The sequence below is a fragment of the Meles meles genome, chromosome 19, assembly GCF_922984935.1.
Source record: "Meles meles chromosome 19, mMelMel3.1 paternal haplotype, whole genome shotgun sequence".
Lineage (NCBI taxonomy): Eukaryota > Metazoa > Chordata > Mammalia > Carnivora > Mustelidae > Meles > Meles meles.
The window spans coordinates 58,469,201-58,485,773 of NC_060084.1; the positions used below are offsets into that span (position 1 = coordinate 58,469,201).

At 46.0% G+C, this 16,573-nt stretch overlaps 1 protein-coding gene across 1 annotated transcript in view; it reads left to right on the forward strand.

The window, feature by feature from the left end:
- Positions 1 to 16,573, forward strand: part of LOC123931069 (zinc finger protein 543-like) — a 47,574-nt gene that overhangs the window by 635 nt on the left and 30,366 nt on the right. Inside the window, exons 2-4 of the mRNA XM_045987760.1 lie at positions 1,058 to 1,184; positions 4,774 to 4,869; positions 14,230 to 14,339. Of these exons, the coding sequence (XP_045843716.1) occupies positions 1,058 to 1,184; positions 4,774 to 4,869; positions 14,230 to 14,339 (333 nt within the window). The remainder of the gene's footprint in view (positions 1 to 1,057; positions 1,185 to 4,773; positions 4,870 to 14,229; positions 14,340 to 16,573) is intronic.

Here is a 16,573-nt window from a genome sequence, read left to right on the forward strand (position 1 = left end):
TGATTAATAACTGATCCTCGCTAATTCTTCCCCAGTTTTCAGCTCAAGACGGATCATAAAAATGCATATCTATACCCGTAACCAAAAACATACGATGCTAGGGGAGTGCATGTCAGAGAGTTTCCATAATCCAGACAGATATCATTTGGTTGTCAATGTGGAGGCCCTAGTTGACTTTTCTGTGTTTATCTAAATGCCCAAGATGTGCCTGGTGATGAGTTTATCCAGCACCAGAGCTAAGTAATACTGCAGGGTTCCTATGTATGAACCAATTAATTAGAAATGTCCAGGCGTTTAATTGAAGTATTAATTCGAGAGCACTGATGGAGGGGACAAAGCTGCAATGCACAGAGATGTGGGTACTGAAAGTGCACTTGAGAAACCATGAGCCAGTGGCTTGGAGCGTTTAAATGACAGATGTGCAGTAGTGAGGCTGTCCATCGGGGAGTGGAGTAGCTGAGTTCTTGATGTTTAACTTGGGCTGTGTAGGATGTGGTCCTGCACATGTTGGATATTTAACACTGAGGAAACTAGAAAATGGTGGAGTAACATTAACAAGGCAAACTCCTTATGAAGTGTTTTCAAGTCAACACTTGAACAACTAGACAACACTAGTGGAAAGTCAAGATGACTTAAGACCTGGGGACTTGTAGTCCCTTTACCCAGGATGCGAAGCCCTCAGCATGGGGCAGGCAGCTAGCAGGACCAGGGAGGCTCAGGTACTGCTGTTGTTACTGACACCGTGATTACCATGCTCGCTCATTCCTCTGACGTCCTAGAGCCCTTGTTGTCTGCATCTCCCAGTCCTCGCGTCATTTCCATTGTCTGTGTGACCTTCCAGGGCCTCCCACGGAGGAGGCTTCTCCCTTACACTACCGGAGCACATCCAGAGCAGGGCCCGCCTCCCCCTCCAGCCCAGCACAGAGCTTGGCCCCCAGGAGGTACTGGGTGATCGGAGCCTGGATCACTCTGCATCTTTACCGGGGATGTAGGGATGAGCTCTGATCCCATCCAGCAGCCCCAAGGCCAACGCTGCTCTCTCTGTTTGACTTTGTAGATATCTGTGACCTTCGATGATGTGGCCGTGACTTTTACCCAGGAGGAGTGGGGGCAGCTGGAGCCAGCCCAGAGGACCCTGTACCAGGAGGTGATGCTGGAAAACTGTGGACTTCTGGTGTCTCTGGGTAAGTCCTCCCCACCCCACCATGGGGACACCTGCCGCCTCCTTGTCAGAGCACCCTCTGGCACCAGGCCTGGCTGGTCAAGAAGACCTCTGGGGCCCTCCCCGTGTTCCTCCTCCCTGCAACTTCAGCCATTTTCTAGATTAATTTCTTTGGACCTGCTCTCCTGTGTCTGTTTGGGCAAGAAACCGTTCCTCTTTGGCTCCTAGAAAACCGTGGAAGGAAAGGGGGGTGTTCTGCAGAACCCAAAGGGAGGATTTCCAGCTGGTCCCGTGAGGCACTGGTAGAGGAACTGGGAACCACCACGATGATGCCGTGGCTTCTGGTCTCTTGTCCAGGCTTCTCTCTCTGGCTCTCTCTGCTCATGTCTCTGTGTGCAGGGAGGTTTTTTCCCTGCCTCATCAAGTAGTGACAGGACTGGCCATGGGTCCCTGCTCTCTCCGGCCCCCAGATGCCTCGTCTCCGCATCTTGGTGTGCTTCTACTGTTCCTCTTTCTCTGTCTGCTGCCGGGCCGTGTGGGGTGTCCATGAGGCAGGAACGGCCACCGGAGCCAGTACTTCTCTGGACCTGTCACCCCAGTGCCCAGCACAGACTGGCCTTCTTCCAAAGTTCTGATTTCACATTCCGGAGGGGGAGCTGACTGCGCGAGCCTGATTGGCTCAAGTGTCCTTAGCAGGCCTGTGAGTGATGGGATGTTCTCCAAGGAGGGAGTGAGTCAGGCAGGCCCCCGGGAGGCCTTTGCCTTCAGCGCCGACAGGTATTGTTCCAAAGGATATGGTCCCAGTTACGGGGCTTCTCTGTGTTTGTGCCTCCGTGATGGTCCCGAGGTTCAAGGTCCTCTGCTAGGTCGAGAGAGACGTTAGAGTAATGCTCCTCGGCAGCTGGCAGTTGTGCCCCCAGGAGACATTTGGCAGTGTTTGCATGCCCTCTGGGTTGTCCCACGGTGCGTGTAGATGGTCTGGCATCTAGGGGTTCAAGTCCGGAGATGCCATAACCCCCTTTGATGGACGAGACAGCGCCCGTTCAGGGAAGAATTGTGCCACGTGCTGCGTCCTGAGTGCCGCGGTTGAGAAGCACCAGCTTCGATGTTTCTCTCCTTGGGGAGAATCCGCACAGGCTGTTCAATTTGAGGGAAAGGAGGGCTATAAATCCAGAGCCGAGGATGAGACGTGCCTGTTCTTGGAGAACCGGAATTACGTCTGCCAGTGAGAAGAGAAAAAGCAAAACTAGAACAGCTGGATAGATTAAATATTTCATAACAAAATGTTTCAGAATAAAAGTCCACCCTCTCCTGCTGACCTCACCCCTCACCTTCAGTGCTTTCCTGGAGCTCACTCCGCCCCACTCTGCTCTGGCTGTGCTGGGCGTCCAGCGATTTCCCCGTGCCCAGGCCTGCCTCGGGCCTCCGCTCGCTGTCGTGTCTGCTGCCGCGTGTTCTGGGGCATTTCAGCCTCTCACGTGGTCGCCCCTTCTGCTCATAGTCCCCACCTTGCCATCTGCGGCCTGACTGGCAGCGCTCGTGGAGGCTCCTCCCTCCCCCTCACATTCTCTCGTCTTCCTGGTTACAACCCTCTATGCCTGTGGTTCTCATTCAGGGACGATGTCGTCCCCCCAGGACACTGGGCAGTGTCTGAAGACATTTTTGGTTGTCCCAGGTGGGATGGAGGTGGGACAGGCACCTAGTGGGCGGAGACCTGGAGTGCTGCCGGACATCCTTACAAAGCACAGGACAAGTTTCCTCCCTGTCTTCCCAGCAAAGAATTATCGTGACTTACATGTCATTTGTATGGCGGTTGAGAAACCCTGTTTCAGGGACTAATGGACACCTCATCAGCTGGCATGGAGGGACACCCTGACATCATCATTGCATGATTTCTGCTCTTTCCTGTCTTCTGATTGTTGCTGAGGATAAGTCTGGGTTTAGTGTTGAATTTTAATGCCTCACCCCTTAATCGTTGCTAATTTGGCTTTCGTGAGTTCACTGGGGATTAAGAAGATCATTTTGATTTCTTTGGGAGTCTTCAGGATGACCTCCCATCAAGGCTAGTGATGCCAGTTTCCCACCGACTAAAGTGATACAGATTCCGTTGTTGAAGGAATCTAGGAAAAATAAAAAGTGGGTCACTTTTAGGAAAAGTGGTTAATAATAGTCACAGCCCGCTCAGTTCCTTGGAGCACTGCCGCAGGCACTCTTCCTGCTCCCCCATATAATCTCATGGTATCCCGGTGCTCAGGAGATCAGGAAATCTTGGCCCCTGTAGTGAGTCCCCCACACAGCTTAATTTACTCAGTGTGGAACGTATTTCATTTTATGAAGCTGTTCTCTGGGGTGTTTTTTTTTTTCTTTGTATTAGAAATCCTTTTTAAGTTTAATGCTTTTGACAGTGTGCTATATTTGATGTTTCTGTAAATGGTCTGTGACCATATCTCTGTGTAGGAGTCTCAATTTTATTATCTTTTAGTAGTTATGAAATGCTAAAGTCTAGAGTCCTTAAGTCTGTCCCTCCCTAGCCCCCTGTGGTCTGAGGATGACTCTTCATGCTCATGGCCCTGCTTCGCCACCGCCCTCCACTTGGTCTGAGGCTGCTGGCCACACACAGAGGTGCTTGCCGTTTCCTCCTTAATGTCATGTTTAGGATACAAAGGTCTAGAGCCATATCCCTGATGTTCAGTCCTAGTCTGCTCCTTAAAAACTGTGGTTGCAGACAAGTTACCAAACCTGGCTGCGCCTCGGTGTGCTCAATGGTAAGCTGGGGTGATACATACTTTAGTTTTTATTTCCTGGACTGTAGCCCAGATCAGTGGGTCACTTATGAATAGGATTCAGAACAGTGCGTGGTGTGACCAGCTCATGTGCAGGTTAGCAGCTGAGAATCTCACTGCCACTCCTGTTTCTCTCATCGTGATCTTCATCATGCTTATGCCTGGACTCAGCATGTCTGGAACGATGATGTGCAGCGTTGTGGTCAAACAGCTAGAGAGCAGGTACGGCTAGAGCCGGGTTTCCATTTTGGCTCAGCCATTTACCAGCTCTGTGCTCTTTGGCAAATCCCATTATCTGCCTGAGCCTTGGTTTCTTCATCTACAAAGTGATGCTGATTGCAGTGTGTACTTGCGGAGGATGCTGGGAGGAAGTCCTACAACAGAATCCTCATTTTGTCTGTGGCGTATAGGAAGAACAGTACAGAACTGTGCTTAGGATCTAGAAGAAGAGCTAGATTATTGAAGACAAATGCCTTGTTTTGAATGAATACATCAATATTTTAAATGTGTAAATTGTAATTTATTTCAATTTTAAAATGCTATAAGGCATTTAAGTTGTTTGACACAGTCCTTTACGATTTTGTTTATTTATGATTACAGTTTGTATTTATACTATGATATTTATGACTGTATATATTGGTTTTTTACTTTCCATGAGAAAGAAAACTGCCCAGCAGCATGGCATGCCTTCCGCTCCCACGTTTGCATGGTAGCATTTTGTGTCCATGGGAGCAGGTTTTATTCCAAGGTCTTGTTTACAGACTAGATTGAGGGATTTTCTTTCTTTTCACACAAACCCTAGCATCTTCTTTCTTTCTCTGTGAACAGGGTGTCCTGTTCCGAGACCTGAGCTGATCTACCAGCTGGAGCGCGGGCAGGAGCTGTGGACGCTGAAGGGAGACCTGTCTCAGAGCACCTGTGCAGGTACGAGCCAGGGTGTGGGCAGGTGGGGGACCCTGCAGGCTCGAGACCGGCAGGAGACCCCGGGCCCTGCTTCCCTGGGGAAGCTTCCTGTTCTGGCTTCTCTGCTGGTTGGGAAGCCGTGGAGCCCTTTGACCCGAAGTCAGCATGCTTGCCAAGGGCCCCAGAAGGTCGCTGACTCCTCCCACCTCCCAAGTTTCAGGGAACGATCCTGCCACCCAAGCAGGTTAGAGACTGGAGACAGCCTCCGAGATTCCTCCCTCCCCAGCTCCCTCCGGCCCCACATCCGGTCGTGCCCCAATCCTGTGCATTTCACATCCCCTCCGTGTCCTGAATCCATCACTCGCACCACCTCCCTCAGACCGGTCCCCACGCTCAGTGCACGCTCCCGTCGTCTTTTCTCTGGGGGTTGCTGCTAGCCTCGTAACCGGCTGAATCCATCACTCGCACTACCTCCCTCAGACTGGTCCCCACGCTCAGTGTACGCTCCCGTCGTCTTTTCTCTGGGGGTTGCTGCTAGCCTCGTAACCGGCCTCTGCGTCTGCTGGGCCTCTGGTCAGTTCTGTGTCCTGCACGAGTTACCTCAGGGGCTCAGACTCGCTTCCAGGGCTTCTCACTGCCCCAGCCATGATGTCTCAGCAGGTCTTGGCGTTGAAAGTCAGGTCCGCCTCCTCCATTGCTTGATCCTCAACCCTACCGCACTCATTCGGGCTCCGGGGTCTGCAGTTTCCCCTATCATTGAGCGGGAGAGGTCTTGCCCTTGGCCCTGGCCAGTTCTGAGCCATAGTCTAGAGTACACCTCTGCAGGAAAGTGTTTCTTCATTCATACTCTGCTTGTCGTGTAATGTGACTTCACCTTTTCTCTACTCACCATACAAATGGGCTCAAATCCTCACAGTCGAAGAAAAGCAGTAAGAAAGTTCCTGTCTCTCGGCGTGTTCACCCGCTCTGCGCTCAGTTACTCACACGTTCTGACTCTTATAGGCGCTCCTGCCAGGAGCAGTTTTGCATCGGTCATCTTGCACGAGATGGCGGTGTCTCTGATGTCTCCTGGGGTGACATGTTGGATTATAGGCCATAGCTCACTTGCTCACTGGCTAATGGCCGTGGTGTTCTGAAAGTCATGTACCAGTTCACACTTGCCCTGGGACCGCGTGGAGGTTCCTTCCGCCCATGCTTTGCCCAGGACTTGGTACTGTAGGATTTCTCGGTCGCTGACAATGCTCTGCCTGGTTTCTGATACTGTCAGGTATCAGGTCGACGGAACTGTATCTCATGTGGGCTCCGCTTGCTTTTCCTTCCTGCTGAGGACCTTTGGCACCTGCTCATCTGATCTCGGTCAGTCTGGATTTTCTCCTTGGAGTGTCATTTCATGATAAATATCTATTTTTCTATTAACTTGTTTGCATTTTGTTTTTGATTTGTAGGGATTGTTTGTATATTCTTGCTGTTATTTTTGTGTGTTAAAATATTCATAGCATAAAACTTGACGTTTTATCCATTTTTAATTGTACAGTTGAGTGGTACAAAACACATTCATAATCCCGTGCACTTGTCTCTACCGTCCATCTCCAAAGCTCTTCATTGTGTAAAATTGAAACTCTATAACCATGATACAGTGACCCCCAATCTCTCTGCTCCAGGCCCTGGCAACCACAATTTTACTTCTGTGCCTATGATTTTGACTCCTGTAAATACTTCGTATGAGTGGAATGATGCAGTATTTGTGTGTCTTTGGGACTGACCAGTTTCACTTAGCGTAATGTCCTCAAGTTTCATCTGTGTTGTAGCGCGTGTCAGAATCTCCTTCCTTCTTAAGGCTTGGTAACATTCCACATAGCACACTTTGCCATCCATTCATCCCTCAGCAGACACTTGGGTTGCTTCCATGTTTTACCTATTGTGGAATTAGACTGCTGTGAACATGGGTGTACAAGCATCTTTGAGAACCTGATTTTAATTCTTTGGGTGTATAACAAGAAATGAAATTGCTGGATCATCTCTGAATTCCATTTTTAACTTTCTGAGGAGCTTCCCTTCTGCTTCAGCAGAGGCTGTCTGATTTCACATTCCCACCACAGAGCCCTGGAGCTCGCACTGCTCTACATCCGCCAGGATTTGTTCTTTCTGATTTTTTGATAGCCGTCCTAGTAGACATGAGAGGATACTGCATTGTAGGTTTGCTTTGCATTTCCCTAATGATAAGTGATGTTGAACACCTTGTGGGTTTTTATTTTATTTTTTTAAGACCTTTATTAATGGGTGCTTGCCATTTGTTGACTTTTTTGAAAAAATCAAGTTGTAAACTTTTATTACAAATTAAAAATGAGGTTCTTAAAAATCTCAACTTGACCAGATATGAAACAATTTAAAAACCTTTAAAGATGTATTGAGAAAAACGAGGCTTTTTTTTTTCCTTAAAAAACACGTTTGTCATTACGAAAAAGAGACGTCTTTAGGTAAAAGCAGTAAAAGGCCGTGCTGCATAGATAATGCAGGTAGTTTTGTTTATCTGGTCAGTGGGCAAAAGCAAGCACTTAAGGTCTTCAGCTCCAATCTCTTGTTCGTTTCTTATTGCTGGAATTTCATCTTCATTTCTTCCTGTTGGGTGACTAATCCGGTTGCCGGTAGGTTTGGAAAGCTGGGGTTTACTGCTCACTGCTCACACTGCTCAGCCTCGAATTCTTATTGGGTGGACCGGCTGCTTCTGTCTCTTTGCCGTCTTGCGGTTTAGGGTTTTCTGGGCGTCTGCGTCGGTAACTGAGGTCGCGGCGGTAGCTGCTGACCCTGGGTCTCATCTCCTTGATTTTCCTTATCTTCCTCGTTGCCATCCTCTCTAGGTTGTCTTTGGGGAGGAGGACCCCTGCGGAATCGCGGTCTTAACCCCAGTACATGCTCTGTCTCACTACCTTGTTCTCGCGCACCCCGGTCGTCCGCACCTGCCATCCCTTCCATCCCTTCTCCCTGCGCCGGAGGGTTGGTCCACTGCCATCCGCGCCCGTAGGGTCTCCACAGGAGCAAGGCGGGAACCGTCGCCCGCCGTAGGGTCGGGCTGTCGGGCCTGGCCTTCGGGAGCACTTTTCGATCCCCCATCCTTCCCGCACGCTTCCTGCTCCGGTCATTCCGTCGGTGACTGCGTGGAGCACCCTGCAACGCGGAGAGCGTGTGTAACAGCTCGGGTCTGCCGCGGACTTACTGCCTCGCCTCGGACTCCCACGGGGCCTGCCTCATTTGCTGCCTCCGCACCCTTCTCTCCTTCGGCAACATCCCAACTCCACAGTCTCTCCACCTCCTCCACTGCGAAGGCACTTCCTGCGGTTCTTCTCTAGGGCAGCCTGGGGTGCAGCTCCGTCTTTCTCGGTGCCCTTCCTGCGAACGAAACCATGTCCGTTTCTTACACTGAGCCATTTTACTGTTCCCAAACCTTCGTTGCAATGAGCCCCGCCAGCAGGCGCCTCTAATGTGAGCCGCTGGGGCCGCTCCCTGCGCCGCTGCCCATGGTGCGGGGCTTGGTGTCCGCAGCACAGAGGGCGGGGGCGGCGGGCGGTGCGGGGTCCTGGCCTCGCTGCTCACGGCTGCGGCGATGGGGACTGTGCCGGCTGCGGCCGCGGCAGCTCCTCCTAGGGTGGGAAGGCCAGCGGCTGCCGTGGGGCTACTCAGGGCTCTCTGGAGTCCGCTCACCGCTCCCACTACCAATTGAACTCTAAGATTTTACTTACTTACTTACTTACTTACTTACTTACTTACTTATTTATTTATTTATTTATTTATTTATTTATTTATTTGAGAGAGAGGGGGGAGAAGGTCAGAGGAAGAAGCAGACTCCCTGTGGAGCAGGGAGCCCAATGTGGGACTCGATCCCGGGACTCCAGGATCATGACCTGAGCGGAAGGCAGTTACTCAACCAACTGAGCTACCCAGGCGTTCACACCTTGCATTTATTAACAATTTGTATGTCGTCTTAGATGAAAAGTCTTTTCTTTTCTTTTTAAGATTTTATTTATTTGACACAGAGAGAGATCACAAGTAGACAGAAAGGTAGGCAGAGAGAGAGGGGGAAGCAGGCTCCCCGCTGAGCAGGGAGCCCGATGTGGGGCTCGATCTCAGGAGTCTGGAATCATGACCTGAGCTGAAGGCAGAGGCTTTAACTTACTGAGCAACCCAGGCGCCCCTGGATGTTGAATTTTCAAAGGCTTTTTCAGTGTCCATTGAGATAATAGTATGGGCTTTTCCCTTCATTCTAGTAACATTTATCAGTTTTCTTATGTCAAACCACCCTTGCATTGCAGCAGTAAACCCCACTTGGTCACGGTGTATGTATGATCCTTTCAATATGCTGCAGAATTTGCTGATATTTTTTTTGTTGAGGATTTTTTACATTAATGTTTGTGAGGTATATTAGGCTATAATTTTCTGTAGTGTCTTTAGCTTTGGTATCAGGGTATTAATGGCCTTCATGATTTAAGAAGTGTTTCCTCCTCTTCAATATTTTGGAAAAGTTGGAGGATTGGTGTTCTTTAAAGCCTTTGGTGGTGGGGGCGCCTGGGTAGCTCAGTGGATTAAGCCGCTGCCTTCGGCTCAGGTCATGATCTCAGGGTCCTGAGATCCAGCCCCACATCGGGCTCTCTGCTCGGCAGGGAGCCTGCTTCCTCCTCTCTCTCTGCCTGCTTCTCTGTCTACTTGTGATCTCTGCCTGTCAAATAAATAAATAAAATCTTAAAAAAAATAAATAAATAAAAGCCTTTGGTGGAATTCATAAGTGTAACTATCAGGGCCAAGGTTTTTCTTTGTTGGGAGATGTTTTTACTACCAATTCAGTCTCCTTACTAGGTAGATGTCTATTCAGACTTCGTATTTCTTCATGATTCAGTCTTCATGATTTTGTGTTTCTAGAAAGTTGTCCATTTTATCTAGTTACCCAATTTGTTGGTGTACAGTTGTTCATAATACTTTCCTATAATCTTATTTTTTTTATTTCTGCAGAATCGGTAGTAATGTCCCTACTTCCATTTCTGATTTAGTCATTTAAGTGTCTTTTTTTTCTTTGTTCATCTAGCCAAAGGTTCGCCAGTTTTGTTGATCTTTTCAAAGAACCAAGTTTTTATTTGCCTGATTTTTGTTTCTATTTTTCTATTTTCTGTATCATTTCTTTATAATCTTTACTATTTCCCTCCTTCCCTTCGCTGTGGTTTTAGTGTGTTCCTTTCCTGCATCCTTAAGTTGTCTACTCGTTTGTTGATTTGACATCTCTTTTGTTATTTAACATAAGCATTTATAACTATAAATTTCTGTTAATGCTGCTTTCATTGCATCTTATAAGTTTTAATATCTTAAGTTTTCATTTTCAGTAGAAGTGCGTCATATTTTATATCATATCTTTTTAAATCTATTGAGACCTAACATGATCTATCCTGGAAAATGTTCCATATTCATTTGAGAAGAATTTATATCCTGTTGTTGGGTAGAATATTCTGTATATGTCTTTTATGTCTAGTTGGTTTATTATGTTAAGTCCTCTGTTTCCTTACTTATATTTTGTCTGGTTGTGCTATCCATTATTGAGAATGAGATATTGGAGTTTCCATCTGTTACTATAGGATGGTCTCTCTTTTCCTTCATTGTGTCACTTTTGTTCCATATATTTTGATGGTCTGTTTTTAAGTACATGTTTACAGTTGTTGCAGCTACTTGCTGTATTAGATCTTTTATTAAAATACAATGTTCTGGGGCGCCTGGGTGGCTCAGTGGGTTAAGCCTCTGCCTCATCTCAGGTCATGATCTCAGGGTCCTGGGATCAAGCCCCGCATTGGCTCTCTGCTCACCAAGGAGCTTGCTTCCCCCTCTCTCTCTGCCTGCCTCTCTGTCTACTTGTGATCTCTCTCTCCTTCTCTGTCAACTAAATAAATAAATAAAATATTTTAAAATATACATGTAGTGTTCTGGGGCGCCTGGGTGGCTCAGTGGGTTAAATGTCTGCCTTCAACTCAGGTCATGATCCCAGGGTCCTGGGGTCAAGGCCCGCATCAGGCTCCCTGCTCAGTGCAGAGCCTGCTTCTCCCTCTTCCATTGTCTGCCACTCTGCCTACTTGTGTGCTCTCGCTCTCCTCTCTCTCTGTCAAGTAAATAAAAAATAAAAAATCTTTAAAATATATATACATATAATGTTCATTGTCTTTTGTAATCTTTTCTGATTTAAAGTCTGTTTTGTTTGATAATAATATAGCCAGCCCTGCTCTCTTTTGGTTCGTATTTGCATGGAATATCTTTTTCATTTCTTTTACTTTTAATCTGTTTGTGTCTTTGGATCTAAAGTAAGTCTCTTATAGATGCATATGGTTGGATCATGTGATTTATGGATTATTTCAGTCTCTGTTTTTTTTTTTTTTTTTAAAGATTTTTATTTATTTATTTGACAGAGAGAGAGGTCACAAGTAGGCAGAGAGGCAGGCAGAGAGAGAGGAGGAAGCAGGCTCCCTGCAGAGCAGAGAGCCCGATGCGGGGCTCGATCCCAGGACCCTGAGATCATGACCCGAGCCGAAGGCAGCGGCCCAATCCACTGAGCCACCCAGGCACCCCTCAGTCTCTGTTTTTTAATTTGAGTTTAATCTGTTTATATTTAACATAATTATTGATAGGAAGAGACTTGTATCATTTTGATATTTGCTTTCTATATGCATTATTGATTTTTTGTTTCTCATTTCCTGCATTACTGTCTTCTCTTGTATTTAACTGACTTATTTTTAAAAATTTTATTTATTTATTTGAGAGAGAGCATGAGAAGGGAGAGGGAGAAAGAGACTCCCTGCTGAGCAGGGAGACTAACTTGGGCCTTAATCCTAGGACCCTGGGCTCATGACCTGAGCTGAAGGCAGATGTGTAACCAGCTGAGCCACCTGGGTGCCCTTTAGTTGACTTTTTGTAGTGAAATGTTTAAATTCCTTTGTCATTTCCTTTTGTGTATATTCTATAGCTATTTTTTTGTGGTTACCATGGGGATTGTGTTTAAGCATCTTAAATGTGTAGCATTAATCTGATTTTATACTTGCCTGCTTTGAATAACAAAAAAAATTCTCCTTTACAGCTCAGTTCTCAACTCTTTTCGTTGTTCATGTCACAAAAGTATATTTTTATATATTGTGTTGCCCCAGACTTAAGACTAATACCTCTTTTAAATTCATTAGTCTTTTGAATTATGTAGAAACTACATGTGGAATTATAGCCTGAAGTTACAGTAACACTAGCTTTTTTTAATTATTGTTTTTAAAGATTTTACTTATTTATTTATTTATTTATTTATTTATTTATTTGACAGAGATCACAAGTAGGCAGAGTGGCAGGCAGGGAGAGAGAGTAGGAATCGGGCTCACTGCTGAGCAGAGAGCCTGATGTGGGGTTTGATCCCAGGACCCTGGGATCATGACCTGATCCAAAGGCAGAGGCTTAACCCACTGAGCCACCCAGGGCCCCAACACTAGCTTTTAGATTAATATAGTTTTTTAAATTATTCCCCTAAATCATGTAAAAAGCAGAGAGTAAGAGTTATAAGCCATTGTTAAAATAATACTTCTGTAATTATTCATGTATTTACTTTTATTGGGATTTTAATTTTTATATGGCTTTGAAATTAAGTGACTTTAATTTCTCCCTCTTTTTTTTTTAAAGATTTTACTTATTTATTTATTTGGCAGAGAGAGAGAGAGCACATAAGCAGGAGGAGCAGGGGAGGGAGAAGCAGGCTTCCCACTGAGCAGGGAACCTGATACCGGACTAAATCCTAGGACCCTGGGATCATGACCTGAGCCAAAGGCAGATGCTTAACCAGCTGAGCCACCCAGATGCCCCTTAATTTCTCCCTCTTAGAGGACACTTTTGCCAGATACAGGATTCTTGGTTGACATTTTTTTTTCTTTTATTCTTGAATATATTGACCCATTGTTTTCTGGCCTCCCAAGTTTCTCATGAGAAGTCTGCTCGTAATCTCATTGAGAATTTCTTGTATGTGACAAGTTGCATCAAGGTTGCAGTCAAGATACTCTGTTTATCTTTGGGTTTCAAAAGTTTGATAGTAAGTTTTATTGATGTGAATCTGTTTTAGCTCTTCTTTCTTGGAGTGGACTGATCTCTTTGGATATTTATTATTGATTTCTTTTATCAGATTTCAGACACTTATTAAAATACTTTCTTTTACCCTTTTTCTTTCTGACTAATCCCACAATAAGTATATTGGTTCGTTTAGTGGTTTATCACAGGTCCATTAGAATATGTTCACTTTTCTTAAATCTTTTTTTTTTTTTTCTGTTCTTTGGACAGAATTTTCTTCATTTCTTTTTTTTTTTTTTTTTAAAGATTTTCTTTATTTATTTGACAGACAGACTCATTTATTTCACAAGTAGGCAGAAAGGCAAGGGGAGGGGGAAGCAGGCTCCCTGCCAAGCAGAGAGCCCGATGCGGGACTTGACGATCCCAGGACTCTGGGATCATGACCTGAGCTGAAGGCAAAGGCCTTAACCCACTGAGTCACCCAGGCGCCCCAAGAATTTTCATTTCCTGTATTTAAGTATGCTGATTCTTTCTTCATCCTACTGAAATCTTTGTTTGAATTCTTGCAGTGAATTTTTCATTTTAGTTATTATACTTTTCTTTTTGGTTTCTTTTTAGGTTTCTAGCTCTTTGTTGATATTTCCATTTTGTTTATACATAGTTTTCTTCACTTTCTCCATATCTCACTTTAGCTCTTTGAGCTTATTTAATGTGGTTGTTGTAAAGTCACATCTAGTGTGTCTGTATCAGGTGTTTTTTAGGAATAGGTTTTGGAGGGGTTCCATACATGACCTGCTGTATCCTCAGGGACTTGTTACCTTTCTGGGATTGGTGTATAGAAATCCATGCACGAAGTATTGGCAGCCTAGGAATTTCACCTGACTTGAGGGTCAGAGTTATTTACTGTCTTCACATAAGCACAGCTGATTGAATCATTTCCTATGTGACTGTCCAGAGGCCTAGTTGCTATCTTACAGTTCAAAGCACAAACCCTCTGATTGCATGTGGTCAGACATTGCCCTCAGTCATCTTTTAAGCATAAACTATCAGGGGCCCTATTTGCATAAATGTCCAATCTGGAATTGACTGTGTCTCCTCTCTTGCACTTTGTCTTCTAACCCAACCACTCCGCCAGGTTTCCCTTTCATGGTGTCAATAGTTCTAGGATCAAGAAAGAAAGACATTGTTATCCTAGGATTCAGAGGTAGCAAGACAGAGACACTATTTTCATCTTTGTTTTTTTCTCTTCATTTCACTGACATGCTCATTTTTTCCTGTGTTGGCATTACCAATGGACCTTTTTATGTATTGGGTTTCTTTCAGGTGACAAAGGAAAATCCAAGACCACAGAATCAACCACTAGTGAGCCAGCTCTGTCTGAGGGAGTCTCCCACCAGGAACAACTAACACAAGGAGTTCCAGGGAACTCCCAGGTGGGCCGAACTAAGGATCGGGATGGGTCATTGCAAATGCAAGAAGGACACTTGAGACCAGAGATAGACCCCCAGAAGGAGAAGCTCCCTGGAAAATCAAACTCTGAACATGGCAACATAGGGACAGCTAATAATGTGTATTCAGGGATTGTACAGGAGCCTGTCCCGTGGGGAGGTGCTGTCCATGACCGTGACTCGTGTGGGTCAGATAAAGATGCTGTGATTCAGGAAGAAGAAAATATCTTTAAATGCAATGAATGTGGGAAAGTTTTTAACAAGAAACGCCTCCTTGCTCGACATGAAAGGATTCACTCTGGAGTGAAGCCCTACGAATGTACCGAGTGTGGGAAAACATTTAGTAAAAGCACTTATCTCCTTCAACACCACATGGTCCACACAGGGGAGAAGCCCTATAAGTGCATGGAGTGCGGGAAGGCCTTCAACCGTAAGTCACACCTGACCCAGCACCAGCGGATCCACAGTGGAGAGAAGCCTTACAAGTGCAACGAGTGTGGGAAGGCCTTCACCCACCGCTCCACTTTTGTCTTGCATAACAGGAGCCACACTGGAGAAAAGCCCTTTGTGTGCAAAGAATGTGGGAAAGCCTTCCGTGATAGGCCAGGTTTCATTCGTCACTATATCATCCACAGTGGCGAGAATCCCTATGAATGCTTCGAGTGTGGCAAGGTCTTCAAACACAGGTCCTACCTCATGTGGCACCAGCAGACTCACACTGGGGAGAAGCCCTATGAGTGCAGTGAGTGTGGGAAAGCCTTCTGTGAGAGTGCAGCCCTCATTCACCACTACGTCATCCACACTGGGGAGAAGCCCTTTGAGTGTCTGGAGTGTGGGAAGGCCTTCAACCACAGGTCGTACCTCAAGAGGCACCAGAGGATCCACACTGGGGAGAAGCCCTATGTGTGTGGTGAGTGTGGAAAGGCCTTCACCCACTGCTCTACTTTCATCTTGCACAAAAGGGCCCACACTGGAGAAAAACCCTTTGAGTGCAAAGAATGTGGGAAAGCTTTTAGTAATCGTGCAGATCTTATTCGACACTTCAGCATCCACACTGGGGAGAAGCCCTATGAGTGCACAGAGTGCGGGAAGGCCTTCAACCGCCGGTCAGGGCTCACGAGACACCAGCGGATTCACAGCGGAGAGAAGCCCTATGAATGTGTCGAGTGTGGGAAAACCTTCTGCTGGAGCACCAACCTCATTCGACACTCTATCATCCACACCGGAGAGAAGCCCTATGAGTGCAGTGAGTGTGGGAAAGCCTTCAGTCGCAGCTCGTCCCTCACTCAGCATCAGAGGATCCATACTGGGAGAAACCCTGTCCGTGTAACCGAAGTGGGAAGGCCCTTCACGAGCGGGCAGTCCTCAGTCAACCTCCAACAGCTCCTGTTGGGGAAAGACTTCTTGAATGTAACCACTGAGGAAACTTCTTACTCAGAATCTGATTGTTCATACCAAAGAGAACCCCCTCAGTTTCCTTCCCGATGAGAAACCCTCTGTTGCACGACATCATTTGTCATCTGAGGAGTCAGACGGGAAAGTTACCCCGTCTGGAGCCTTATCCTGCATCTGAGAATTCATCCAGGGAGGGACCCAGTGATTATGTGCACATAGGAAAACCTCCCGCTACATGTTTTTCCTTGTTTTACACCGAAGTAATATCTCAGGAATTTTTTTCTTTCTCTCTCTCTCTCTCTCTCTCTTTTTTTTTTTTTTTTTTAAGAAAGAGACATAGAAGAGAAAATGAACTGCAAACACACATTTTCTTTCAGACTTCCTTCCCAAGTCTTCGGCACTTTGTCATGGCGTCCCTAGTTTACTTCGCAGGAGGGTTTTGTTTTAGGGATAAAGGACCCAGACTGCTATGTGTCTTGTATATACATTCCTTGCTGTCCAGTGTCAAGAGAGTTAATTGGAGGCAGGTTTGGAAACTTCAGGAACATCTTCTTTGTTCTAAAACACTGTCTCTGTTCTTAAGGAGCTTCACTTTTGTGAGAAATAAAAGGCTGGAGCCATCAGACACTTTTCTGTTGAGATAAGAACACACATAGGAATGGGCACATGTTGTTGCACCGGTTAAAACTGTTTAAGGCTTTGATTTAAAAAAAAGAAAGAAAGAAACTTCATGTGGTTTTAAGGATCTGATACTTAGACTTTTTCTTGGTCCTGTACTATTGGTTTACTTGATGGCTTTAATTAGATGGTAAATCTTTGAGTTG